Source organism: Centruroides vittatus, unplaced genomic scaffold (genome assembly GCF_030686945.1).
Source record: "Centruroides vittatus isolate TY-2023 unplaced genomic scaffold, ASM3068694v2 contig_549, whole genome shotgun sequence".
Taxonomy (NCBI): domain Eukaryota; kingdom Metazoa; phylum Arthropoda; class Arachnida; order Scorpiones; family Buthidae; genus Centruroides; species Centruroides vittatus.
Genome location: NW_027122325.1, coordinates 3,701,046 through 3,726,851, shown reverse-complemented (window position 1 = coordinate 3,726,851; position 25,806 = coordinate 3,701,046). Strand labels below are relative to the sequence as shown.

The window sequence follows — 25,806 nt, the reverse complement described above, 5'->3', positions numbered from 1 at the left end:
GCAGTGAGAAAGCAACCAAAATGAGCACTGCAGATTTAACCTTAAATCTATAAGACTGCTGTGAGGATCACTGCACACAGTGCTTCAAGTAAATGAATATAGCAACGTTCTCATTGGTATCACTTAGCAGTGCTTAGTTTAACAACAACCTGTTTATTTATGCTATTGGGAACTTTGAAAAATATGTTAAAAGTGTACTGTAAGTTGAATGAGAGAGCAATTAAAATAAAACATTATTAGTAATTTACTTGGGTATTATTCTCTTAAAGGATTTGGTAATGGAAAAATGTAACCCACCTTTCCTGGGTATTTAAAATTAAAAGAAATGAAAATAAAATTTAAAAAATTGAGGTTGAAATTTAGAACCACCATGGGATAGACCAAAATATAGCCACTTCATTCACTCTTAGGAGTATGTTTGTGCTAGAGTGTATACTCTAGCACAAACATACTCCAATAACTTAAAATTGATTCCTTTTTTCCTTGAAAATGCCTAGAATCAGGGACTTTATATGAAATTTGACTATTATGTATAGGTTTGATTAAAATAAGCCCTTTGGTTTACTTTCCTTGTCAGTTTAATTTTAATAATTTGAAAAACAATTTTTTGAAATTTTACTTTTATATTCAAAAATAATATTCTGAAAAGTGTTCAAAATTTTGATTTTTTAATGTGATTTGGGATATTGTAAATGTGTTTTATAGCTGAAATCTAATTTTGAGACGATGGTTAATATTTTAATATAAATTATAAAATTACCTGCTTCTGTAAGCAGCCTGAATAGATTTGCGATCAAGAGTAGCTGGTCTTGCTGGCTGGGCAGTGCTCCTGGTAAATCGATATGGATCATGTGTTATTCTAGGAGCAGTAGTTGTAGCAGTATTAAATCTATCAACTATATTCATTTCTTGATGATTTGGAATATAATTTGTATATTTTCCATAAGCTTCAGTTACATAAGCCACATCATCAGATAATTTCTAAAAAGAAAAATTAATTAACAATTATATTTCAAGATTACAGTTGGAAATACTATCTAGTAATAAAATCCACACCTTATATATAAATCTCCAGCAACAGAATTTGTATAACAAATGTTTTTGATTTATTACACAAGAAGATAGTTATACAAATTCTGCTTGCTGGAGATTTATATAAGGCGTGGATTTTATTAATTAATAATTATAATAATGAAATTTCTTAGAAAAAAATTAATGGAATTTCTAGAATATTAACATTAATTAATAAATTAAATAGTAGGTTTCATTATATATAAAACATTTTAAAGTCTTATGAATATTTTAATTTTCTTAAAACCAATGTTTTATTCAGAGTACATTAGATAAACATTTGGCATAAAGTGTATTTAAAATTATAACTAAATTTAAAGCATTTAAAAACAATTTTAACTCCACAAGACAAAGTTGCAAGTACATTTGATAGTTTACATCTATCCTCTTCATGCTGATTCAATTAGACTCAAATTGAACAAGATTTTTCATTAAATTAGAAATTCATTGTAAATGTATTTCAGGCTTTAGCCCCTCTTCAGTACATGCTACAATAATACAATAAATTTTGTTCTCATTTATATAATTGTTTACTAAGTATTATTGTAGCATGTACTGGAAGAGATAAAACTGAAAGGATTACTTAGTTTTATGACCACTGGATAATTAGTTTTTATGACCTGCATGGATTAGAGGCCTATTTATCACTTAATTTTCTTTTTGGACACCATCCTCCTCTTTCTTGACTAACTTCTGGCTCTACTCTGGCAATTGTAAAGTTACCATATACTCTAGTTAGAACAAATCCTTCTATGAGAAAAATGTCTATAAAGAAAATAAAATGTCTCTTGCTCTAGAAAAGTAGAAATTATTTGTGAGTTACAACACGATGCCAAAGTGTGTAGAAAGTTTTCTTTGTGGTCTTTGACAGTATTGACATTATGAAAAAATAAAGCAAACATCAATTTTAAGATCTGTAGATAAAAAGACTAATTGAAATTAGGCATATTATTAATTAGTATTATATGTTTAATTATGAAAAAATAAATAAATTGTTTAGTATTAATTATATTGTAGTTTACATAGTGCTAACCAGTGGCCGAGCGGTTCTGTCACTAAACACTGGGAGTTCAAATGCGGGTTTGTGCCACTCTCGGACGGGCTGGCCACGTGGAATTTTCCAGGTTTTCTCCACGTTAGTAACATCTGAATAGTGCCAGTTTCCCTTACAAGACCTCCCAGAAAGCATTATTTTTCCTTGCATAACACCATGCTCTAGAAAAGGCAACGAGGAACCACTCTGGATGTAACTTCCCCCAGGATACACTTTGGCGTTACTAACCACTTATTAACCTCTGCCAGGTGCATGCTGACGTCAGGATGTTCTGATATGGCATGCAAAGAGAGAGTTTATATAATTATTAACTACTCACTAAATGAGCTTCATTTATTATTTAAAGATATATATCATTAAATAATAAATGAAGCTTATTTAATGAGTATCTTTTACATAATACAGGAAGTATATTCAAATATCAAACAAACAGCTGGATTCCTTTATTAGACTATTAAGGCAAAATACAGTAGAGCATTGATTATCCGACTCAATTGGGGACTGGGGTTGGTCGGATAACTGAAAAAACAGATAACCGAAAAGTATAAAAAAATACATTATTAGTATAGTATATCAGTATATCCCATGTAATTAGTATATCGCTATTAACCTACTTTGTGTTGAATTTTCATCGATATTAGGCCTAACAAATTTTAAAAAAAATAATAATCATTGCTATTGTATCGTTAAAAATTATTTCTTTATTTTGCACAAAGTAAATACAGTACTGTACTGTATATTGAAAAATATAAAACAAAAAAAAAATATATTTGGGTTACACATTTTTACATAAAGTAGGTATACATTAGAGAAAGAAGTCCAGAATTTTCTTTTGCTTCACAGTTGACACTTGTTTTTTTGCCACTAAATCTCGCACACGTTTTAAGAACAGCAATTGCATAGCATAGTTAAATAAAATTAAGCCTCGTTTAAATACTGGGCCACCCTTTCATGGTTGAGTCACTGTTGCCAGCTAAAACACACAAAAATTTAACAAAAATAATATTAAAGTAGCCAAGATGTAGCCAAATATTGTAGCGCCACATCACTATGGACATTTGAATTTGCAAGTAGAACCAAGGTCCTAGAATATAGAATATAGGATCTTGGACTAGAACGCATTCGGTTAACCGATGTGAAAGTTGATCGGGGGTCAGATAATCGATGCTCTACTGTAATTAGTAAACAATGGTTATATCTAAATGAATAAATATTAATAATTATAATTAAATTAATTGTTTAATAAGAGGTGACACCTAATGCCTATCTCTAAGCCAAATTACTCCATTTAATTATTAATAGTAACAGTAATATAGCCTGATCAAATCCAGCAAGTGTTTGACTTAAATTATTTCATCAAGAAGATAAAATATAGGTTAATTATAAATTATATTCATTTAAATTTATAATATAAAATTTTACTAATTACTTTTTGTTCATTTTGATTATCTGAAAAAGATTCTAATGCAATATTGGCATTAATATAATCTGGGCTACGATTTCTACATCTTCTTGAATCTGTTAGGGAAAAATATAAAATAAAGGCAAATTATTATACTTAAACTTATTAATTATTTCAATTATTATACATTGCATAAAAATTAAAGTATACGTTACAAATAAAAATATGTTTTTAAATAATACTTAATGTTGTAATAAATTAATCTGTATAAATAAAAGCAAGAAATAATAATAATTCACATTAAAATAATTAAGGTAGTAAATTAGGCCAGTTTAATTTATAATAGAAACTTATACAAAACGAGCAATTATTTATTGTGACATCATCGCAATGTCGGGCTGCAATTTTTTATTACAGTGCACTTAAATTTAGTAGTGTCTTGACAGTGTACATCATACTTTTCCTGGTTTACAATGAAGTCATGCCAATCATGTATCTAACTCTGTTCAGGAGAGAATTTTTGAATGACTTCTGGCCCAAAGTGGAAGTTCGTATACAATTAATTGGGGCCTCCTACCCCTAAGCTATCCATATCTGGACTTGACTTCCATCTATCTAACACCACTCTCAAGACTAAATGAAGATAGACACATGGACAACAGTGGTTTATAGGTCTACAATTTTTTCAAATTGCACTCCAATAATTTTTATTTAAATGAAAAAATCTTTTTAATTCAAATTTTTATTTTTAAGGCTGTTTGTAACCTCTCTCATTTATGCATATGATCTCCTAGTGAAATTGTTAAAAATTTAACAATGCTTTTTGAAAAACAGAAGCAATTAGAACCAAACAGTACATTTGTGTTAGAATCCTATTTAATTTTTCTATTAACATAAATTTGATTTTAAAAATTCTGAATCATAATTTTCTACAACTAAAACTTAATGAATTTGATTCATGAGATATTAGGATTTTATTTGTCTTTTTAGAAATGCTGTCAACTTGATTTTTCTTTTGTGGATGATAATATGATAACATATTTTTCTTTTATCTTAAAACCAGAAATAATTTATTAATGCTGTAGCCAATGCCTGCTCATCTAAAGTACAATATGTATAGAAAATTCTAGAAAAAAGAACTTTATAAGACAGTGTTGAAAGAATTTTATGAAAAATAGGGACTGCTATCAACTGCACTGATCAATCAATTTATGATTAGAACAAATTAACACTATGTAAAAAATAATTCATATAAGTACAAATAAAAGTTGTCTCAATTCAAATATTGCTGTATAATTAAATGTCTACTTAATATCAAGACTAATCATACAGAATTGTTAACCTTCTGATTTTAAAACCAATGTATGAGAGATACTTGCAATCACAAGAATGAAGGACAAAATATTGAGCATCTGATCTTCCTATATAAATATATAGTTCTAAGGCAGAGGTTAGACTTATTTTTAAACAAGAACAATAAATAGACTCAAAGTACAAGTATTTTTCAAACAAATTGGCCAAATCATTCTTTAATTTTGTGTAATGACATGTTTGAATTATTCTTTATGAATAAATATATTTATGCATTTAATTTCCTTCTACTGACAATGTTGTAGCAAGTAGCTAATTATCCTCATTAGTATAAAATTCATAATCAGAAATTATTAAATTTAAAATATTTTTATCATCTAAAACGAAATTAAATCATTTTCATAATATAGCATACCTAGACAACTGAGCAATCTTTCCTGAGTGTTTCTGTAGTGAGATGGCTTATTTTCACGATTAATCTGTGGTGGATGTGGAAAAATTGCCTTTGGCTTTAATTGATAATAATCTAAAAATATTAAAATAAGAAATTTATTATATTTTTTATCTTCATAAAAATAACAACAAGGTTTCAATATTATATATAAATAAACTATATAATTTTTTCTTTTTATATTAGAATTTATCTGTCAGAATCATTAATATAAATATTAAAGTTAACCAACATAACATACAATTTTATTAAATTATGCTATATTGAATTCATAAACTAAAGTAGAAAATATTTATTATTTTATAAATTTTCTAATTTAAATTTATTCATAATATTGTGCATTGTATAAATCTTAATTGCAGAAATTTTATTGAATTGAATTTTGTTTAAATTGAAAACTGAATATAAAAAAATATACATTTATTTGCTTTTATTTAATTAAAAAAACAAATAAGCTATTATATTGAGTATTAATTCAGACTATTACCATATAAAGAAAATATTAGATATTAATATGTTTAAACTTACTCTTTTTTGTGTTATTTGATGTATTTTAAGTATTATATTATTTTTAAAATATTAAAAAATATTCTAGAATAATATAATGTGGTTTCATAAACATTTGCAATTTTAAAGTGTAATATTTTAGGATCTTTGAATTGTTTGTTGACAAAACTAAATTTAAATTTTTTAAAGTGTTTTTAAATTTATATAAAAATAAGTACTGTATTTATCTAAATTTACATTGTTTTTTAAATATTAAATTTTAATTTCTTACCATAATCTAAATCACAGCGCATTTCACTTCGATTATTAGATGTTAATTTGACATATGAATCTGTGTTCATTTGCAATCCTTGAGGATAACAATCTTGCTGAATTGATTCAGTATTATCATTAAGCATCTCAGCTGGAACTGTTAAAAATTAAATAAGTATGTAAAATTTTACTAGTAAAAATATTCAGTGTTGTCAAATACTTTTGTATAAAACTGTGCTAAACATAATGGTACCAATAAGTAATTTTAAATGCAGGGTGGTTATAATTAAACAGGTGTTTAGAACTGTGTGTAAAAAGAACTATTGGACCAAATGCAATCACACTTGGTGTGCAAACTTTCCTGACTATGGATTGTGATATTGCAAATAAAAAGTTTAGTTCCAAAATTTCCTAATAGGGGAAATTTGACACTAATATCACTGCAATTTGCATATTAGATAGGTTGTCAAAGAAATTCAGACAATACAGAGAAGTTGACACACAAAATGTAATAATTTTATTGCAATTTAGTATGGTAATTACAGATTCCGTGAGTCATAACTCTCCATAGGTTACAATGTCATATACAATAATTTTAGATATGTCAAAATGTTCAAGTAACCAATAAATTAGACTAATGAACTGTAAGTGCCCTCCATCTTCCTATTCTAAACCATGCATTCTATGAACAACATACACAGTGCACTACACCATGCATTCGATGAATTGACTTGGGTTCAGTTGTTTCATGTATAGCAAAATTCTGTTATTTAAGACAGCTACGTTAAGAACATCACCCTGATAAATAAAGATCTTCAAGTATTTCCATAATCAAAAATCACAAGAGATCAAGTCTGGTGATCATGGTAACAATGTTGTTGGAAATGATTAACCAATCATTATTATTTGTGAATGCTGATGTAATACTTTTGCATATTGATGCCAATATGAGGGAGTGCTTCATCTTGCACAAAGATTGTGGTATCCAAATAATATTCTTTGATGATGTGCAGGAATGACAAGTTTTGAAGCATGTATCCATACCCAGTGGCATTGGCAGAACAGATCAGATCTGACTGGCTCAGATGCAGTTCAAAAGAATATGGTTCAATACCATGATGAAGGATACCATGAACTTGCACCACACAATGATTTTTGGTTTGGTGCAAGAGAACTTGTTGATAAATGTGTGGGTATCTCAGACCAAACATGATATTTGTGAATGTTCACCATACCATTCAATTAAAAATGGGCTTCATTACAGAGGTACAGAATATGTCTGATCCTGTGAATGGAGTTCTGTGGAAATTAAAGCAGTGCTAGAAATATCTGCTGTAGGAAAGTAATATCACAGCAATAGCTGCAATAACATTACAATAAAAGTGGATTAGAATCTTAGCCAAACCTACAGACACTAACTGGGAAAATTTGCCAAAACTTGTATTTTAAAAGTGAAATTGAAATGTTTACTTTGATTCTGATCAGTTTGGTCACTTGTTATAACACTGTGCCTATTTACACAATACTTGCAGTCTCAGTTATGGAATCAGGTAGGGGTCATACTGCATAGCACCAAAATTGCCACTTGGCAATATTTTTATTAAAGTGGCGATAAAAACCCTAGTCTGCTTATTTCAACATTCAGTGTGAAATTAAATCACAAATCACACTTCGGGAAAAACAGCAGAATGTCGAACTTCCATGCAATTGGAGTTCTGTGCATAACACACCTAGTGATTTCATGATTTCATGATGTCATGTGGCAAATTTTGGCATAAAAGTAGCAAGTGACATTGAGAACTGAAGGCAGTTTTGTGCAATGCTGCCTGGCAGAATTTTTTATCAATCAAAAGAAAATTTTGGAATTTTTTGGGGTAACTTTTATTCATTGTGATTTTTTTTCCTCAGTAGACTAAAACAAAAATTTTGACATGACAGAACCTGTGAAATACTGTTTAAACATTTTGATCAAATGTGTTATTTGGAATTATTCATTTAAAAATTATTCAAAAATAATTCCTATTGCTAACAAGGAGAAGGCCAGATGTTCAAATTGGAGACCTGAATGAAACTTGGTGAGCAAGTAGCCTTAAACAAAAACAGCTCTTTATCCTTTATTTTATGCTAATGGACACTAATTTTCAAAGAAATTTTGTATGTTGGGGGAACTTTCAGTCCCAAAAATATTCTGCAGTCTTGCTTCATTGGTCTGTAGAGTTTACCACACCTATGGATCGTTGATCATCATCCAGCTATGAATGATGCTAAAGTTCATCAGCACAAGATTTACTGAGCATAATTGCCAGGAAGCAATTTATGACTATGAGATATATTGTACAGATTTTAAAAATCTTTTTTATATGTAATTATCATAAAAATTTGAAGTTATAATCACATTTTGTTTGTGAATTTTATTCTGAAAAAGTTTTACATTAAGAACAAATACACCTCATTTAGAAAATAGGTTTGGTCTTTATTATTATTAATATTTATATGAATGCACTGATTTTCACCTGAGGCAAGATTCATCAAAGAGGAGGTATATTCAAAATGATGATAGCAAAATTCAAGTAAGGAATAAAAATTTCTGAAGGAAACTTCTTAAATAAATCCAGAACAAAACTGAAGTTGAGTTGAACTAGAAAGTATCTCTTGATTTCGACAAGAAATAATTAAAATAACTATTTATTGAATATAAATAACATCTAAATAAGATATGGAATGAAGTCAAAACTATAATAAAATGGAAATTTATAAGATTGCCAATTTCACAGAAACAGCTAGAAAAAATAAAATATGTAATATGATAATTATAAGATGATTTGTATTGAATTAATTCACTAATATTCCTCTGAAATAATTATTTAATTTTTCCACTTTTAGAATGATGCATAATAATAAAAAATCAAATCATAATTTTTATTCCTATGTTGAAGAAGAAATCATCAGATTCTTGGTCCTCAATATCCTCAATGCTATGAACAGTGGGTTGTACCTATGTTGGAGTGGAAATGGGCCATCTCACTGGATCACATCAGCACGTTTTAATTAATAACTAAGCAGAAATGCCATTTTAGTAATTTTAAATCACACCATTAGATCCTTTGTAAAAATTTACACTTATTAGACCCTCTTTAGCCTTGGTCAGTTTCTCATTAATACCAATAGCAGACAAACCAGATATACATTCAGAAATATATCTAGATTTAATCATAAAAATTAAAACTTAATAAACTTACTTGAATTGTGATTACTGGATAAAACATCTTTTGATTCACTCATTTTTGGAGATTGAGAAGAATTCTGACCCTGTATTTAAAAAAAATGTAATATATGAAAAAACTTTTGTTTTTATAAGTAGATGATATCACAGTAAAGTACATACGTACCCAACAGAAAAATAATGGAAGCTATTAAAAGAACAGGAAAGTATGAAAACTGATAAGAACATAGAGAAAAATATTGACATTTTATAAGAAAAATTAATGGAATAAAGAATAAGTAACATAAGGTGCTTATTGTATAATATAGAGAAATAATACGGAAATGAAATTAATATACTTTGACTCAGTGATAAAAATACTTAATAAAAGGGTAATAAATTTTAAGAGATTAACCAAAACTGAAGAAATTTCCATATAATAAAACAACAATTACAAATTATATAAAACTTTTTTATAATTTAAAAATACTGATATTATTTGCTATGAGTTTGATAACTGTAATATAAGATAACTTGTTAATTATACTAACACCCTCAATTATATATAAATACTTGTTTATATAATGAAATTAAAAATATTTTCTATTTCATTAATTTCTCATTATTTGTTATATCTTAAATAACAAATAATGAGAAATTAATGAATGAAAAGTAAATACTATATAAAATTGATATCTTAAATAAACTTTATTTAGTAGAGTAAAAGCTAGAAGGTTAATAAGAAAGTGACAAGGATTTTGAAGCTGGTAAAGGCAGAAACCTACCTAATTTATAATTATAATGACTTAATTCACTTTAATTTATAATATTCTGAAAAATAAATAAAATCTACTATTGGAAGTGTAAAACTGATTTTCTTTCATTGAAATTTAATTTTGTCAACATAATTTCCAAAGTAGTTCACTTCCAACCTTAAAAAGGTTTTATTTGTCCTATTATTCCATCAGTCTTATCTGTCTAGATGCCATTGAAAGATTATAGCAAGATTTTAATACTTAATTATTCTATGATTAAAATTTCTTTTTGACTAATAATTAAGAACTTTAAACAAATGCAAAATTGCATTAGGTATTTATCCATAGTTTAAAAATATATATCCTATTTAAAATTGAAAAGAAATATTTTATATATTCTCTTAAAGAAATACTTACAGATTTTGGTTTGGAAAGTGTATAAGAAGGTGGACTATTATAATTATCCAATTGGTCAATGTTTTCTTTGGCAGCTATACTTGGATCACTAGATGCTTTAACCATAAAACTATCACAGGAAAATTTTGATAAAATTTGATCTTGATAACTTATTGATCTATTATCTACATTAAAATCTAGGTCACTCTCAGGTGAAGAAGCATAACTGAGACGGGAAGTCATTGGGAAAAGGAAATCATCTGTTATTATTTCTTTTGGCTAAAAGGAGATAAACTTATTACATTATTAAATAATTTTATTTTATTATGATTTGTAAATTTTATTAATTATAAATTAAAAATAACGAATATTCAATCTTCTAGGAGGTCTTTTAAGGAACATATCTATGTGAAGGAAACCTGGAAAAGTTCCCAAGCCAGCCTGTCAGACCAAGCACAAACCTGAGCTGACTACTAGCGTTTAGGGATCAAATTTGCTTAACCACTGATGCAGTATGGATGTAGGATGATGATGCACTATTGGATTCTGCATGGAAAATTTTCAGTCTCAATCTGGATTTGATTCTAGATCCTTCATGAAATGCTGCCACTCATTCATCTGGTCAGCTTTTGATGTGTGAGAAAAGCAAAGAATGTCTCTAAAATTGGTTTTTGAAAGCTTCATCATGTTACTAAAGTAAGAACATGAAGTACAAAGACTAATAAAAAGCTTAAGCTTGATGCTTTGAAGTGATACCATATCTTTATCAAAGAGAAACTTCCAAGAAAAAATTTGACTTTCATTTCAGGTGCTATAATGTTTACTTGGCACAACATTTTTTTACAACTCATATTTTTTCTTTAGATATCAATTCTTTTTTTTACTAGTTTGACCAATTAATTTTTTCACTGCTTTTCTTTTGGTTGCAAGTTATTTCTGACTATTTATTATTGCTTCTATATCATAATTTGGTCTTAAAACAGTAATAGAAAAACAATAAAAAAATAAAACCAAGATCAGAATCTAACTGCAACAAACTAAAAAATGAAGAGAAAACTGCAAAAATGTAATTAATAAGATTGTTCCAGCTTATTATTCACTGGTTTAAATTCTTAGAGCACAATTGTATGCATTGGTTCAAGATGACATGAATAATGGAAAAAAATACCAATTTTAAAATTGTACTACATACTTCAGTTGAGTCAACCATCAATAGGAAATCAACTATTCTGGTAATAGCTGGAGAGGGAGAAACTATTTTCAGGCTCAATTTATTATTTCAGTCATCAAATCATTGTTTTTTTGTATTTTATTGTATTTAATTTTTTCTTTAAAATGATTACTAAATTATCAACAATTGATTTAAATTTAATGAAACTGGAATTCTTTTGGCTGTTCAGTTGTAGCATGTTTCTTTATGTACTTGAAAGCATTTCCAAGATAAATTCATTATATCTATTTTTGATCTCACTATAAGTTTTATTACAACTTTTATACAGAAATTTGGATACCCAGTGGTGTCTTTCTTATAAAAGGAATCATAGGGTGACATTTTAAAAACAGAAAATACTGGAGTTGGAGTTATACATTTCAAATTTGCCAGAGTCAGACTATTTGTTTACCAACTCCACTACACTGGTATGTATGTATGGTTTGTTTGTGTTATTGTCAATCACAAACCTTTTAATTGTTACTTAAAAATATTATTTCCTCAAAATAAAATAATTCCAATAATAATAATAAAATATTATACATGTTTGAAGTTCCTTCACATGACTACATGTTTCATATGATTAGTCATGATTGATGAATTTAATTTTCAGATTTTTTTCATTGGTTGGCTTGTAATTTTATAATGTATCAGGTTATAGTGATGTTGTTTGTTTTTTTTTTATTTTCACAGAAGATTGAATATTTATGATTAATATAAATATAAATCAATAATTACCATTACTTCAGAGACCCAAATGGATTGTTGTTGTTGTTTTTCTATAACCTCTTGTAATTTTTGATACCACATATCATTATTTGTTAGTGCAATGGTTGCTGCAAAAAATTTAATATTTTAAAAATGCAATCATTATGAACTACATTAATAACATTCTATTATGAATTGATTTAAATTAAATTTAGAAATATTAATATATTTTAATAATTATTATTGTTATATAAATTGTGTATGCTTGATATAATTGTAATAACTAAAGTAAGTAGAAATTTATCCCACCATACTTTAAATACATATATTATAGTGTAATAAAATTAATTTTTTAAGGTGTAATTTTAGAACTAAAAACTGTTTGAATTATATATATATATATATATATTAAAAAAATATTAATATATAAAAGACTCAATAAAGTTATATAATTTTTTCCAATTTTTACTTTCTTAAAAGTATAAATAATAAAATACTAGTAATAACTGATGATTTTATATTTGACATAATACTGAAATTTGCATTTCATATAGAAGTTTTAAATATTGGGTTCAAATTTTAGAATGAAAATATTTTAATAGTAGACTAGATGAGATGTGATATGAAAAGTTTCAGTATGAATTATGACATATTATAAGTTTATATCTTACATTAATTATTATAAATTCAATTAGTCAAATTTAGTTTGAAAATACCTGTAAAAATATGAGACCATAATTTTTCTAATTTAATTCCATGTTCATATAATTTTCTTGAGCTTTTTTGTCCTGTTTTAATTAGTCTTGATCTTAATTCTTTTATGATATGTTTATTATCTGCTCGAAGAAAGATGACAATTGGATAAAACTGGGCATAATTTAATCGATCTACTGCACCAGGTGTAATATCTACTAGTGAATGTTTTCCCTTTAAAATTGAAAATGAATGAATTAATATAATTAATTAAAGTCGAATAACAAAAAATACTAAACAAAGCTAAAGAACAAAATAAAATCTTAAATTCATATTACACACTACAAGAAAAACAAGTAAAAAAATTGCTTATTTTTAATTAATCCTAAAAGTGAGCAATTAGAAATAAAGAACTTTTGTTCTATTGAAAGTAAAAATAAACTAGATAATTTGTTTAACTTTTAAAATTGAATAAAAATTATTTTAAATGAAATGTCTTATACAGTCATCGTTAATGCTAAAGTATAGACTTTTTTTGTTTTTAAAAAATATTACAAGCTTAGATATAGATTTTTTAATAGAAAGAAATATGTCATTTTTAACCTTAATTTCTGTGCCATCAATTTTTTTTAAATATTTTCACAATTAAAATCCTTACTTTTATTGATCTTATACTTTTGGAAGTCAAGTAAAAAATAAACATTTAGAAATAAATGTTTTTAGAATTTATTAATTCCTGCTTCAGAAGGAAAAAACAATTTCATTACATAATGAATATACAAAAAATGAAAATTCTAACATTAAATTAGTAAATGTTTATTTTTAGACAACTTCTACTTATATAAGAGCAACTGATTTCATTCATAAGATTAAATTATTTAATTCATCAATTGTTTTGTTTTATTTAGTGTCAGGCCCAAGTCTTGCCTAAAAACACTAGCGAGGTTGAGGCCGAAGTTTTCAATGCAAAAACGTGTACGTCGGACGTTCGGTGCCACTTTCCTGTAAGCATAGAAGTTTGACAATGGTATTTGGAATGTCGAGCATGATTCCACTGACTTTCCAAATGCTATTGCCAAACTTCCAGGCTTACAGGAAAGCGGTGCTGAACGTCTGACATACACGTTTTTGCGTTGAAAACTTCAGCCTCAACCTCACTAATATATATAACTAGGAAAACTTCATCTCTGACTGAAACACAGCAGCATCTTACAAATTCATGTTAGATCAGTAGAAGGGTGATAAATTAAAACAACCTTCAACAAGCAAAAGCAGTCAATTCTTATCTTTCTTCTAAAACTTCCTTAACTTGTATAGTAAATATCAATGTAGTGAGGACACTGTACACATGCCATTGTTAATATAGTTTGAAACATTCCTGTTTTTAACAAAAATCACAAAAATAATTAGAAAAAATTCCAATTGAGTTCTACTAAAGACTTACAATGGGAATCTCAAACTAATATACTGCTGTTATTGTTTTTTGAAAAAATTATTTTCTTGCTGGGCATCTCAAAAGAATTAATCATTCAAGAGTGAAAAATTTTTTACGCAGTATAACACTTTAAGGTATATGATCAATTTTTCAACAAAAATGGGAAAAAAAATCAGTATTCAAAAATCACACCTAACTGACATTAAAAAACAAGTATTTGTTAATTCCCAGCATAAAGTGAATATCATTTTTGTCAAATATTCAAAAAACTTTGGAAAAAGCTTTGTTGTGGATGTCAGATAAGTGTGTACTTTTTTACAATGCAAAATTTTCCCATTGACTTAATATGGGGATGGCCTTTGGCTTTTGATATCTCCTGTTCTAGGTTGAATTTTAAAATTCAGCCTTCATCATGACAAGCCATTTTATTAGTTCTATCAATTGTGCAAAATTTTGTTCAACTTGGTCAAGTCACTACATTACAAAACATGTTTCAGCAATTTGTCAATTTGAGTCGCTGCCAAAGAAGCTTGCTCACTTCAATAACACATGACCTGATCTATTGTATTTTTATTGGGCTGTATTAAGGCTAATTAATAATCCAAAACAAAATAATTTGATGAGAGGAAGACAGTTAAGTTGTCATCTCATGATAAATTTAATAATTTTAAATATTCTGGAGAATTGGTCCAGACTAGAATTTTAAGTTTGAGTGGACAGATTATTTAAAACTATCAGACCTGTTTTAACCCAGTAGTCATGTGAGGTCAATTGTCTTAGTTGAGTCACTTGGCATCTCACAGATTCCAATTTTTATTCCAAAATTGTGAAATTATTAGCATTGCGTCAGAACTACAATTAAATCTTTATTTTGATGTAAAAATATTTGTGGATTGACAAAAATGCATATTTTATGTTTATTTTATTGTAATTTGATCCAATAAAGCAATAAAATAAACATATAAAATTTCACTTTTTTGCAAATTATCTCAAAGTTGCATAGACTAACCTCAGATTTGTTTGTAATTAGAAAGGGAAGTGTTTTCTTTCAAAGTCAAGTTAGAAAAACTTTATTACTCTCGAGGGAGATTAGCAGTAGAGGTGGCACAAGCCCCACTCCAAATGTAAACAAACTGCAAAATGTTTTATTACCCTGTAAACAAAAGCTGCTGTCCCACTTGTAAATGGGCCAAATGATAATGTTATTGTTTTCTCTAACATGTAACAATCAGTTTTGTCAGAACGATTATTTTACTTTTATTTTAGTCAATTTTTGATAAATGTATGACTACATTGCAAAAAATACAATCTTAATTCAAAAATTAATATTGCTCAAAATATTACAGAAAATATCAAAATTTTTTGTTGATTGTTTAACCAGGAATGTTTTCTATATGAGAAATAAATTGCCAAAATTTTGATGGTCCATGCATTATCATATCATGTCAACTGTATAAATTATTAGCTTTATAACTTAAAAAGTTATAAGAATTTTATCAAATAAATGCATTTGTCATGATGCCTGAACAACACTTACAAAATGAACATAAATTTTACAATTTGAACATTTACATTATCAAAATGGATTTTTCCATTTTTCTCTCTCTGAATGACATGCCACAATGTGATGCTCATGGTGTTGCATTGTCTCACATCATGCAGCAATTCAATTTAAAATTAATTGAGATTTGAAATAGTAGAGAATATAAAAAGTGATATATTTGTAAGAATATATTTATTTCAGATTACTATTGTGTCATTTATTCAAAGTGACAGTTGTGAGAGAGAATGCCCACATGTAATCCTGCTGTACACCAACAGTTGTTTGACATCTCTCAAATGCCAGAATTTTATTCAAAAAGTATTTGTGCACTTAAAGTGTCAACTGTATGTCATCTGGGTAAAAAGTTAGGAAGGCAGAAATTTATTTTATGAAATTTAAATTTAAAATTTCATAAAATGTTTCGCATATCTTTCAACATTAGGAATGTTGAAAGATATGTGTTAAGGCATCTCACAGGTATTATGCTGTTAAAGTTAAGAGCAATAAAATATGTACTTTCTACATAATGCAGTTAATATATTTATTCAAATCAAACATGTACTTATAATATATATATTTTTTAATAAAGAAATAATTATAATTTGGAAAAATAAATACCTTATCAATAATATCCTTAATGGCACTCAGACGAATTATACCAGAATGTTTATGACTTCCAGAATATTCATCTAAATTACTGTCTAATTCTATTCAACACAAAAAGAGTAATTTTAATAAATTTATAAATTAATTAAATAAACTATTTTTTCATTGAAGGTACTGTCAAATAATATAACAGTTAGAACTGGCAAATTATCATTTATGTTACTATAAAAGAAATATAATCATTATTTAAGTAATAAAATAATCATAATTATTAATTTAAAATTTAGTTAATATAAATAAAAACTTATAAAAAATTAATATGTTAAAAGAAAACTGCATGTAATAATCCTAAAATTAACTATATTTTTGTATCATCATCAGAAATAAAAGGCTTTAAAATTCTTCTTTTAAATAAATTTGTATAAAAACAGAAATTTGTGTTTTATATTATTACTTTTAAGATTTTAATAACTAAATTAGAAAGATTTCTTCATATAATGTCTGCTTTATTAGAATAAACATAGTGACATACCCTGATATGACAGTTATAAATGAAATGTAATATCAGTAATAAATTTTCACAAGTATATTCTTCACACAAAATATTTTTCTTATAGAAAGAGCTGATGCATACTTATCAAAAGTTAACTTCATTATATAAATTTAGCATATTTCTTAATAAGAAATACTAAAAAGTAAAGGGTGCTCTTTAAAACACATCATGAAGATACATCAAGAAAGAGAATATATGAGCCTCTCTAATTATTCTTTGTCAGAGTAACAGATAGAATGGATAATCCAATTATTGATACAAACTTTCTCTCCTGTCAGTACTTGGAAATAAAAGTTAAAGTGGTCTGAAGTCTACTCTCAGACTACTCATTTCCAGACCAAGACAGGCTGAAATGTTTCAGCCACCTAAGATTCAATCCCAGCTTTCTGCTTAGCAGTCTAGATCTATAATATTAGATCATTATGAGCCCTAATAAGAACTATTATAGTAAAAATAAGATTAAAAAGATAAATAATATATGTTATTTTTAATTGAAATAACTTCTAACTACAGATTACTGGAATTAATTTATCATAAAAATAAATGCAATCTTGATAATAGAATGTAGAAAACAAACTCTTGATTTCATTATTTTCAAATTCATTATTCAACCATCCACTTATCATTACATTTTAATAATATCACTTTTAGGATTATAAAATACTAATAGAAAAACAATAAAATAGAATAAATCTCTGAAAACTGTTTTTAAAATGTTCCAAGTATTATAGAACTAAACACATATTATTATTAATAGTAACATGCTTACAAAACATTACTTGTAATAATGGTTTAAATAAATAAATTTGCTTATTAAAAGATACTACAGAAGAATATTGTTTTAATGGATCTCTTGGGCCCCCAAAAATCACTTGTTGTTCCAAGAATCCGTTATATCGCAAACAACAGATTTCCCATACCCAGGAAAATATCTGTTATTCAAAAACATTATGTTTTTTATCCCCTTTATATAAGAAATACCAGTACTTGAAATTATTCAGTCTCTTGAGATCTCTATTCTTTATCCTATAGAAACATGTATGTTTGTAACGTACTGTGCATGTATATATTATACCATTTATGATTGTGTGACCATAGGGCCGGTATCTCTTTGATACCACGTCAGGATGACACCACTGTATCCTTAGATTGATACAGAAAATCAATTGCGCGAGCGGTTACGTATGGGTTAGACCCGGAATGAAGCGAGTGGAGAGGATGACGGAAAGAACGCACCCAGAGATTTATATATAAAAATATACCCGTTTACTTTCTCCATAGGACTAATTAGATACAAGCGATTACTTTACAGAGAAACACGTGATAAGGTACATGGCTCACGATCCGCGAACATAAATTCTACGCGGATTAGAGAGAGAGAGAGAGCTTACAAATATTCGCGTGTAGGATAAATACCTCAAGATATGTAGTCGGATGTCGATGTAATAATCGATGATATCCTTATAGACCGTTGTAGGTGTTCGGGCTAAGAATAAATGATCTTATAGTAGATCGTCGGTAATGACTCTGTCCACTAACAGGTAATAGTTGTTCAGGTAGGAAGTGTAACGATGACAGTTCGACTTGAATATAGATGATGAGGGAGGATCGGCGGCGACAGGTAACTATCCTTTTGAGCGCACAAACACACGGTCAGTAACAACTTCTTTTTCTTACTCATCGTGCTCCCTTTTTATATGGGGAGGGAGTTTGCAGGCCCTTCTTTGATTTCGTCAGAAGAGATGATCTTCTTGGACCAATAAAATTATTGGTGACGTAGTCGTGTCACCGAAATTTGACTCATCTTAACAAGGAACTCAACTCGTGGGAATCGAGTTTAAACTGTTCTTATCAACAGAATTTATCAGTTGATTTCCCGTTTAACTAACCCTTTTTGGTCTATTTCGTTCCGTTTTTGTATAAAATGTAGAGTTTGTATAAAATATAGTTAAAAGATTATAAAGGTACATATAAATGATAAAGTTCACAATATCCCGATCGTCACATCACCCTGGGTTTTCTAAAATCAAGCTTGGTTTTATCGAGCAAGCTGGATTTTCACCTAAGGAATTGGTTTTACAGATTCGTTCCGGCTCTCTCTCTTTTGCATTATATTGCGATCGCGTCATAACGTCATATATGTTACTTTTTCCGTTCGCGGAGGTTATTAATAAAGTACGGAAATTGGCAATTTCCTCACGATATTTGCTCTCTCTCTTTCTAGTAGAATAGTAAAAAAAAAAATAATAATAAGGAAGTCATGGAATAGGTTATCTGGAGTAAATATGATTTATTGATATATAAATGCTACATGCATAGCAAAATTATAAGGATAAATCGTAGCAAGAGCTGTATATGCATAATGCCTGGAGTCTCGTTGGTCGGAGTATTCTGGATAAAGGGGAAAAGTCGTTAGATGAAGAAGGTAACAGGACATATTATAATTTATATTAATAAAATTTTGATTTCGTAGCTATTTCGTTTCTTAAAAGGGATTAAGTTTACGATTTAGAGAATTTTGCGATTTAGGTTCCCCTTTTCGTTACCTTTGGGGGTTGTATATTGTTCCTGCTTTCCCTTGGTGAGCTAGCTTTCCTTTTAGGGATTCGACTTCGTCGCGGAGTTGGAAGGATCCAAGGTCGATCCTCCACAGGTCCTTGACTTCTTAAAGCATAAGAATGAGATGAAGTCGGTTGTTCCCCTTCGATAGTGGATTCTACTTCAGTTTCCTGCTCTCCTTCAGATTCCGGTTCAGATGTGGGTTCAGATTGTTGTCGTGACATCTCGGAGAAGATAAATTCGTCCCAGGGGTCTAAATAGGAACATTCCTCTGGAAGAGATTGATTGATCGATGTGGTAGGGACAGGTTGATGTAGAGTGTTCAGCTCAAACTCTTGCCGCGCAATTGCGTGCTTGAGGCGATTAGCATGTACTTGCAGTCTTTTCTTGGTAGTTAGATTTTCAATGATAAAGGTAACAGGGCTTAGTTCAGCCACGATTCGGAATGGCCCTGACCACCTCGGTGCCAACTTTCGTTTAAGTCCTTGAGGTACAATTACTTCGTTCAAAAATACTCGATCGTCAATATGATACGTAGGTATTTTGTGAGTTTGACGATGTCGTGTCTGTCTTTTTCGGGCAGCTTGTTCTGCATGTTTTTGTGCTACCTGATGAGCTTCCGTCATTCGGTATCTAAGTTCTGATGCATAATTGTCTTCAACATCGTATTTAGTTTTCGTGGGACTAGTTATTAGATCAAAAGGAAAGGTTGGATCTCTCCCGTATAATAGAAAGAAAGGGCTGTCGTCTGTAGAAGCATGTATGGTTGTATTATAAGCAAACAACGCATAAGGAATCCATTCGTCCCAATCTCGTTGGTCCTTAGCTACATAATGTGCAATGATATCGATAAGGGTCTTGTTAAATCTCTCCACTATTCCGTTACATGCAGGATGATATGCGGTAGTAAGAAGTCGTTTTATTTGTAATAATTCGCATACTTCCTTAAACATCTTAGATATTAGATTCGGTGCGCGGTCAGTAAGTAATTGAACAGGTGTGGAATGTCGTAGGACGATATGTGTGACAAATGCTTTCGCAATAGTTTTGCTCTGAATATTCGGTAAAGGTATGGCCTCGGCATAACGACTGAAATGATCGATGAAAACAAGTATATATTTGTTGCCATTTGACGTGACAGGTAAAGGTCCTACTACATCCATAGCGGTACGTTCGAACAATCGTGTTAGAGGAGGAAATAGCTGCAATTCCGCTTCTTGTCGTTTGTCCTTTCTTTTCATTAAAGCACAACGTTGACAGCTCTGACAATAGGTTTTTATATCCTGTTTCATTGTTGGCCAGTAGAACAGCGATTGAAGTTTTTGTTGCATTTTCTGTGATCCCAAATGGCCTCCAATAGGTGTGTCATGATGAATTCGTAAGATGTAGGGAATTAAGATGGACGGAATGACTAGTTGTTCTATGATTTCCCCTTGAGGGGTAGATTGTTGATGATACAACACTCCTTCTTCATCTAGGAAATAATGTTGTGTCTGATCTGGAGACGTATCGCTTTCTAGATAATGAATAATGGTATTCCATTTCTCTTCCTTTCTCTGAAATTCGCCAATTTGAGACTTTGAATAGATTGGGTCGAAGTTGTTGGCAGTCGAAATTTGTCGAATAGGAATTCTACTTAATGCATCTGCATTTTTATGACAACTTCCGGCTCGATGTTTGATATCAAAGTCAAATTCCTGTAAGAAAATGACCCATCGTGCAACTCGAGAATTTGAAGTAGAGTCTTTATTACTGATAAGCCATCTTAATGGTCGATGATCCGTTATTATAGTGAATTTTCTCCCATACAGGTATGGTCGGAAGTATTTGGTGGCCCAAACTACCGCCAAACACTCCTTCTCCGTAGTACTATAGTTCTTCTCTGGTTTTCTTAATATTCTGCTAGCATATGCGATAGGTTTTTCTCCGTCTATTTCTTCTTGAGACAAGACCGCTCCAATTGCTTCGTTTGATGCGTCTGTGGATAGAATAAAGGGTTTGGAAAAGTCTGGAGATTTCAAAAGAGGAGCTGAGGTGATTATTTCTTTGAGTCTCTCGAAACTGCGTTCGTGTTCTTCTTCCCATTGGAATTTGTTATCCTTTTTCAACAAATCGGTTAGAGGTTTTGCTATCTTTGCATAAGAATCAATGTGTCTTCGGTAGTAACCCGTTAATCCAAGGAAAGATTTGACATCGTGTTCGTTTGTAGGACGAGGGAAGTTCAGAACACATTTTATTTTATTTGGATCGGGTCGTATTCCTTCAGCCGAGACATCATGTCCTAAGAATTTTATTTGTTGTTGAAGGAAATGACACTTCTTGGGTTTTAATTTTAGACCCGCTGTAGCCAGTCTCTGAAAGATTTGTTCTAAACGAATTAGATGCGTTTGGAAATCGGAGCTAAAAGTTAGTATGTCGTCCATGTAAACTAGACAGGTTTTCCCCTTTAAGCCATGTAAGATAAAGTCTGCGGCCCTTTGCCAAGACGCTGGGGCTCCGCAAAGGCCCATTGCCATGCGATTCCACTGGTAATGACCATCAGGGGTTGAGAACGCTGACTTCTCCTTGTCGCGCAATCCTAATTGCCAGAATCCTGATAAGGTATCCATTGTCGAGAAGTATTTCGCCCGACCTATAAGACTAAGCGCTTCTTGCACCAAAGGTAAAGGATAAGGATCTGCCCTTGTCACTTTATTCAGCCTCCTATAATCTACCACAAGACGCCATGTTTGATCCTTTTTCTTCACTAACAAAGCGGGGGCTGACCAGGGAGATTTCGAATGTTCTATTATACCCTGTTCCAATAGTCCGTCAATGATTTTATTCATCTGTTCTCTTTGAGCATAAGGTATCCTGTAAGGTGGTTGATACACAGGAGAGGCATCTCCGGTGTTTATCTCATGTTCTACTACTGGACAATATCCCAAATCATAGTCATTCGCGGCAAACACATGCCTATATTGGTACAATAGATCTAATAAGGGACGCTTCTTGTCCTTTCCAATGCGGGTCCAATCGAATAGTTGACCGAATTCCTCTTTCGTTAGAGTTGCAGTTGCACTCGAATTCTGAGCGTCAGTAGATTTGATTGTGTTCGGGTTATCTTCTTCCTCTACTGCCTTGTGGAAGGTTCCTACACACTCGCCTTTGGATAATTTCCTTGGTTGAGTAGATAGATTCATGATTCGGATGGGGACTTGGCCTCCTTTTCTCGTCTTTACTAAGGAATCGACACCTAGGACACCCTCTGGATTAGATATTCCCGATTCTATAACTCCTATTTCTCCTCTCCGTTTTACTCCGGATATTCTCGCGGTAGTAATAATCTCTGTTCTTGGAGGAAGATTGCAGTCTGTTATCAAGATTACCTCTCTTGCCTGTTCTTTAGGAATAGGTTGTTGTGAAATATTAGATTTGTCGTTTTTCGAAATTATAGAGTTAGTAGGAGGTCGTATAAACGTACCCTTACGAGTTCGTTTCCCATTTCCTCGGATTGATCGTGTTGTCTCCACTTCTGGCTTCCGAAAATCTATTTCCTCTCCTCCTGGAAGTATTATTTTCTCTCTTGCTAAATTTATGAGAAGTTCTTGGCCCTTAATTATATCTCGTCCTAATAGACCGTCAAAAGGATGAGGTATTTGATCGTCTACTACATAACAGGAGTAGTCGAATTGTAAAGGTCCTATTTGAAACCGGAACCTTATAGTTCCATACGTTCTGATGCCATGTCCCGTGACACTTTGAAAGAGTATTCTTCTTCCCCTTTTATTAAAATTGATTGTAGTTGTTTTCTTAGCGAAGGTTCGAGATATAAGTGTTACCGTGGAACCAGTATCTATCGCCAGTCGAGCTGGATAATCGTTGATTGAACAACACAGACTAGGTTCTAGATTATCGCCTATCCTTCTAGCTCCTATTCGATTTCGCACTCCCAATTCATTTCCTTTTTCTTGTACATCTAAAGTCATGGTCTCAGATCGGATATTTTTTTGAGGTCGACGTGTGTGTGTATTATCGTTCCTCCATCGCCTATTATTCTGTCGCCAATTCATTTTGTTTATTCTCCCCTGTGGTGGGTTTTGAGATGGCGCTTGAATTAGATTAGGTTGGAAGTTGCCTCTTCGTCTGCCTGGTAGATTGTTTGATCGATACGGTCGGCTTCTGCCGCGCGCTCCCCTGACAGATGAATCAAATCGAGAATACCCATGTCCTCCTCTCGAGGAATAATAGTGTCTTCCCCTGCTTACTGGATGTGTGAATCCACGCCGCTGATGATCCTCCTTTAATTTTAGTTCGTTTAATTGGCTTAGTATGTTAGCTAACGTCGCTTCGAGGTTACTTGTGCGTTCGTCCTCGGGACTGGTTATTGCCCCGACTATCCCTTGTGATTTCCCGGTCAACTGCTCTATAGTTTCCTCGCTGATTGCCACTTTAACTGCCTTATCAAAGGAATCTGGTTCTCTGGACATCACCCGTCTTTTAATTCTATCGTTGAGACCGCTTAAAAATTGGGCGAGTAGCCGCTCGTCTCGCTCTTTATTTTGGCATCGCTTGATTATTTCTGTTTCGCGAGCATCGGCCCCTGTCTGTTCGATTATGGTCTCCGATACTAGGCCTTGCAACCGAACTGCGTACGTCTGTACGTCCTCGTCGCGTTTCTGAATGCATGCATGGAATTTCTGAAGTCTAAGCGAGTATGGTTCTTTCTCAAAGCGTAAGATCATTTGTCGTTTGAACTCCTCGTATGTATCAATTGCTCGCATTCGCGCATCCTTCCATGCGAAATCCCTCGCTATGCCCGTTAATTTTAACTTCGCGACGCCGAGACTTTGTGCCTTAGTCCATCCAGTTAGTTTTGCTATTTCGTCTAGCGAGTCAAAGAAGTCCCTGATGCGCAATCCTGATGTGTCGCCCGAAAATGAGGGGGTTAAGGGAATCATTCCGGATAATCCCGAAGGTGCACTTCCTCCCGGATTCTCTCCACCTTGAGCCTCCATTCTTTGTTAGATTATTTCCTTCAAAACAAAATCCCACTTCCGGGACACCACTGTGACCATAGGGCCGGTATCTCTTTGATACCACGTCAGGATGACACCACTGTATCCTTAGATTGATACAGAAAATCAATTGCGCGAGCGGTTACGTATGGGTTAGACCCGGAATGAAGCGAGTGGAGAGGATGACGGAAAGAACGCACCCAGAGATTTATATATAAAAATATACCCGTTTATTTTCTCCATAGGACTAATTAGATACAAGCGATTACTTTACAGAGAAACACGTGATAAGGTACATGGCTCACGATCCGCGAACATAAATTCTACGCGGATTAGAGAGAGAGAGAGAGCTTACAAATATTCGCGTGTAGGATAAATACCTCAAGATATGTAGTCGGATGTCGATGTAATAATCGATGATATCCTTATAGACCGTTGTAGGTGTTCGGGCTAAGAATAAATGATCTTATAGTAGATCGTCGGTAATGACTCTGTCCACTAACAGGTAATAGTTGTTCAGGTAGGAAGTGTAACGATGACAGTTCGGCTTGAATATAGATGATGAGGGAGGATCGGCGGCGACAGGTAACTATCCTTTTGAGCGCACAAACACACGGTCAGTAACAACTTCTTTTTCTTACTCATCGTGCTCCCTTTTTATATGGGGAGGGAGTTTGCAGGCCCTTCTTTGATTTCGTCAGAAGAGATGATCTTCTTGGACCAATAAAATTATTGGTGACGTAGTCGTGTCACCGAAATTTGACTCATCTTAACAAGGAACTCAACTCGTGGGAATCGAGTTTAAACTGTTCTTATCAACAGAATTTATCAGTTGATTTCCCGTTTAACTAACCCTTTTTGGTCTATTTCGTTCCGTTTTTGTATAAAATGTAGAGTTTGTATAAAATATAGTTAAAAGATTATAAAGGTACATATAAATGATAAAGTTCACAATATCCCGATCGTCACAATTGTTATTATGCCAGATGTGCATACAACAAAGCTGACAAAAGCTGTACATACTGTAAACATAAAAAAAGAGGCAAATTACATATGCTCATTTGCATTTTGCCTGACTTCGTGATTTGTTAAGAAAATTCG

The 25,806-nt window shown here is 31.0% G+C and overlaps 1 protein-coding gene across 4 annotated transcripts in view; it reads right to left on the bottom strand.

Annotated features, from left to right (window-relative positions):
* Positions 1-25,806, bottom strand: part of LOC136978711 (tight junction protein ZO-1-like) — a 156,310-nt gene that overhangs the window by 31,066 nt on the left and 99,438 nt on the right. For 3 of the 4 annotated variants that reach the window (XM_067274483.1, XM_067274486.1, XM_067274487.1), the window contains 10 exons: positions 16,609-16,697; positions 13,036-13,246; positions 12,350-12,447; positions 10,423-10,680; positions 9,438-9,458; positions 9,288-9,357; positions 6,068-6,205; positions 5,254-5,364; positions 3,555-3,643; positions 761-981 (listed from right to left, as the gene is read on the bottom strand). In XM_067274483.1, the coding sequence (XP_067130584.1) occupies positions 761-981; positions 3,555-3,643; positions 5,254-5,364; positions 6,068-6,205; positions 9,288-9,357; positions 9,438-9,458; positions 10,423-10,680; positions 12,350-12,447; positions 13,036-13,246; positions 16,609-16,697 (1,306 nt within the window). The remainder of the gene's footprint in view (positions 1-760; positions 982-3,554; positions 3,644-5,253; positions 5,365-6,067; positions 6,206-9,287; positions 9,358-9,437; positions 9,459-10,422; positions 10,681-12,349; positions 12,448-13,035; positions 13,247-16,608; positions 16,698-25,806) is intronic. The other variant, XM_067274484.1, reaches the window with a different exon arrangement.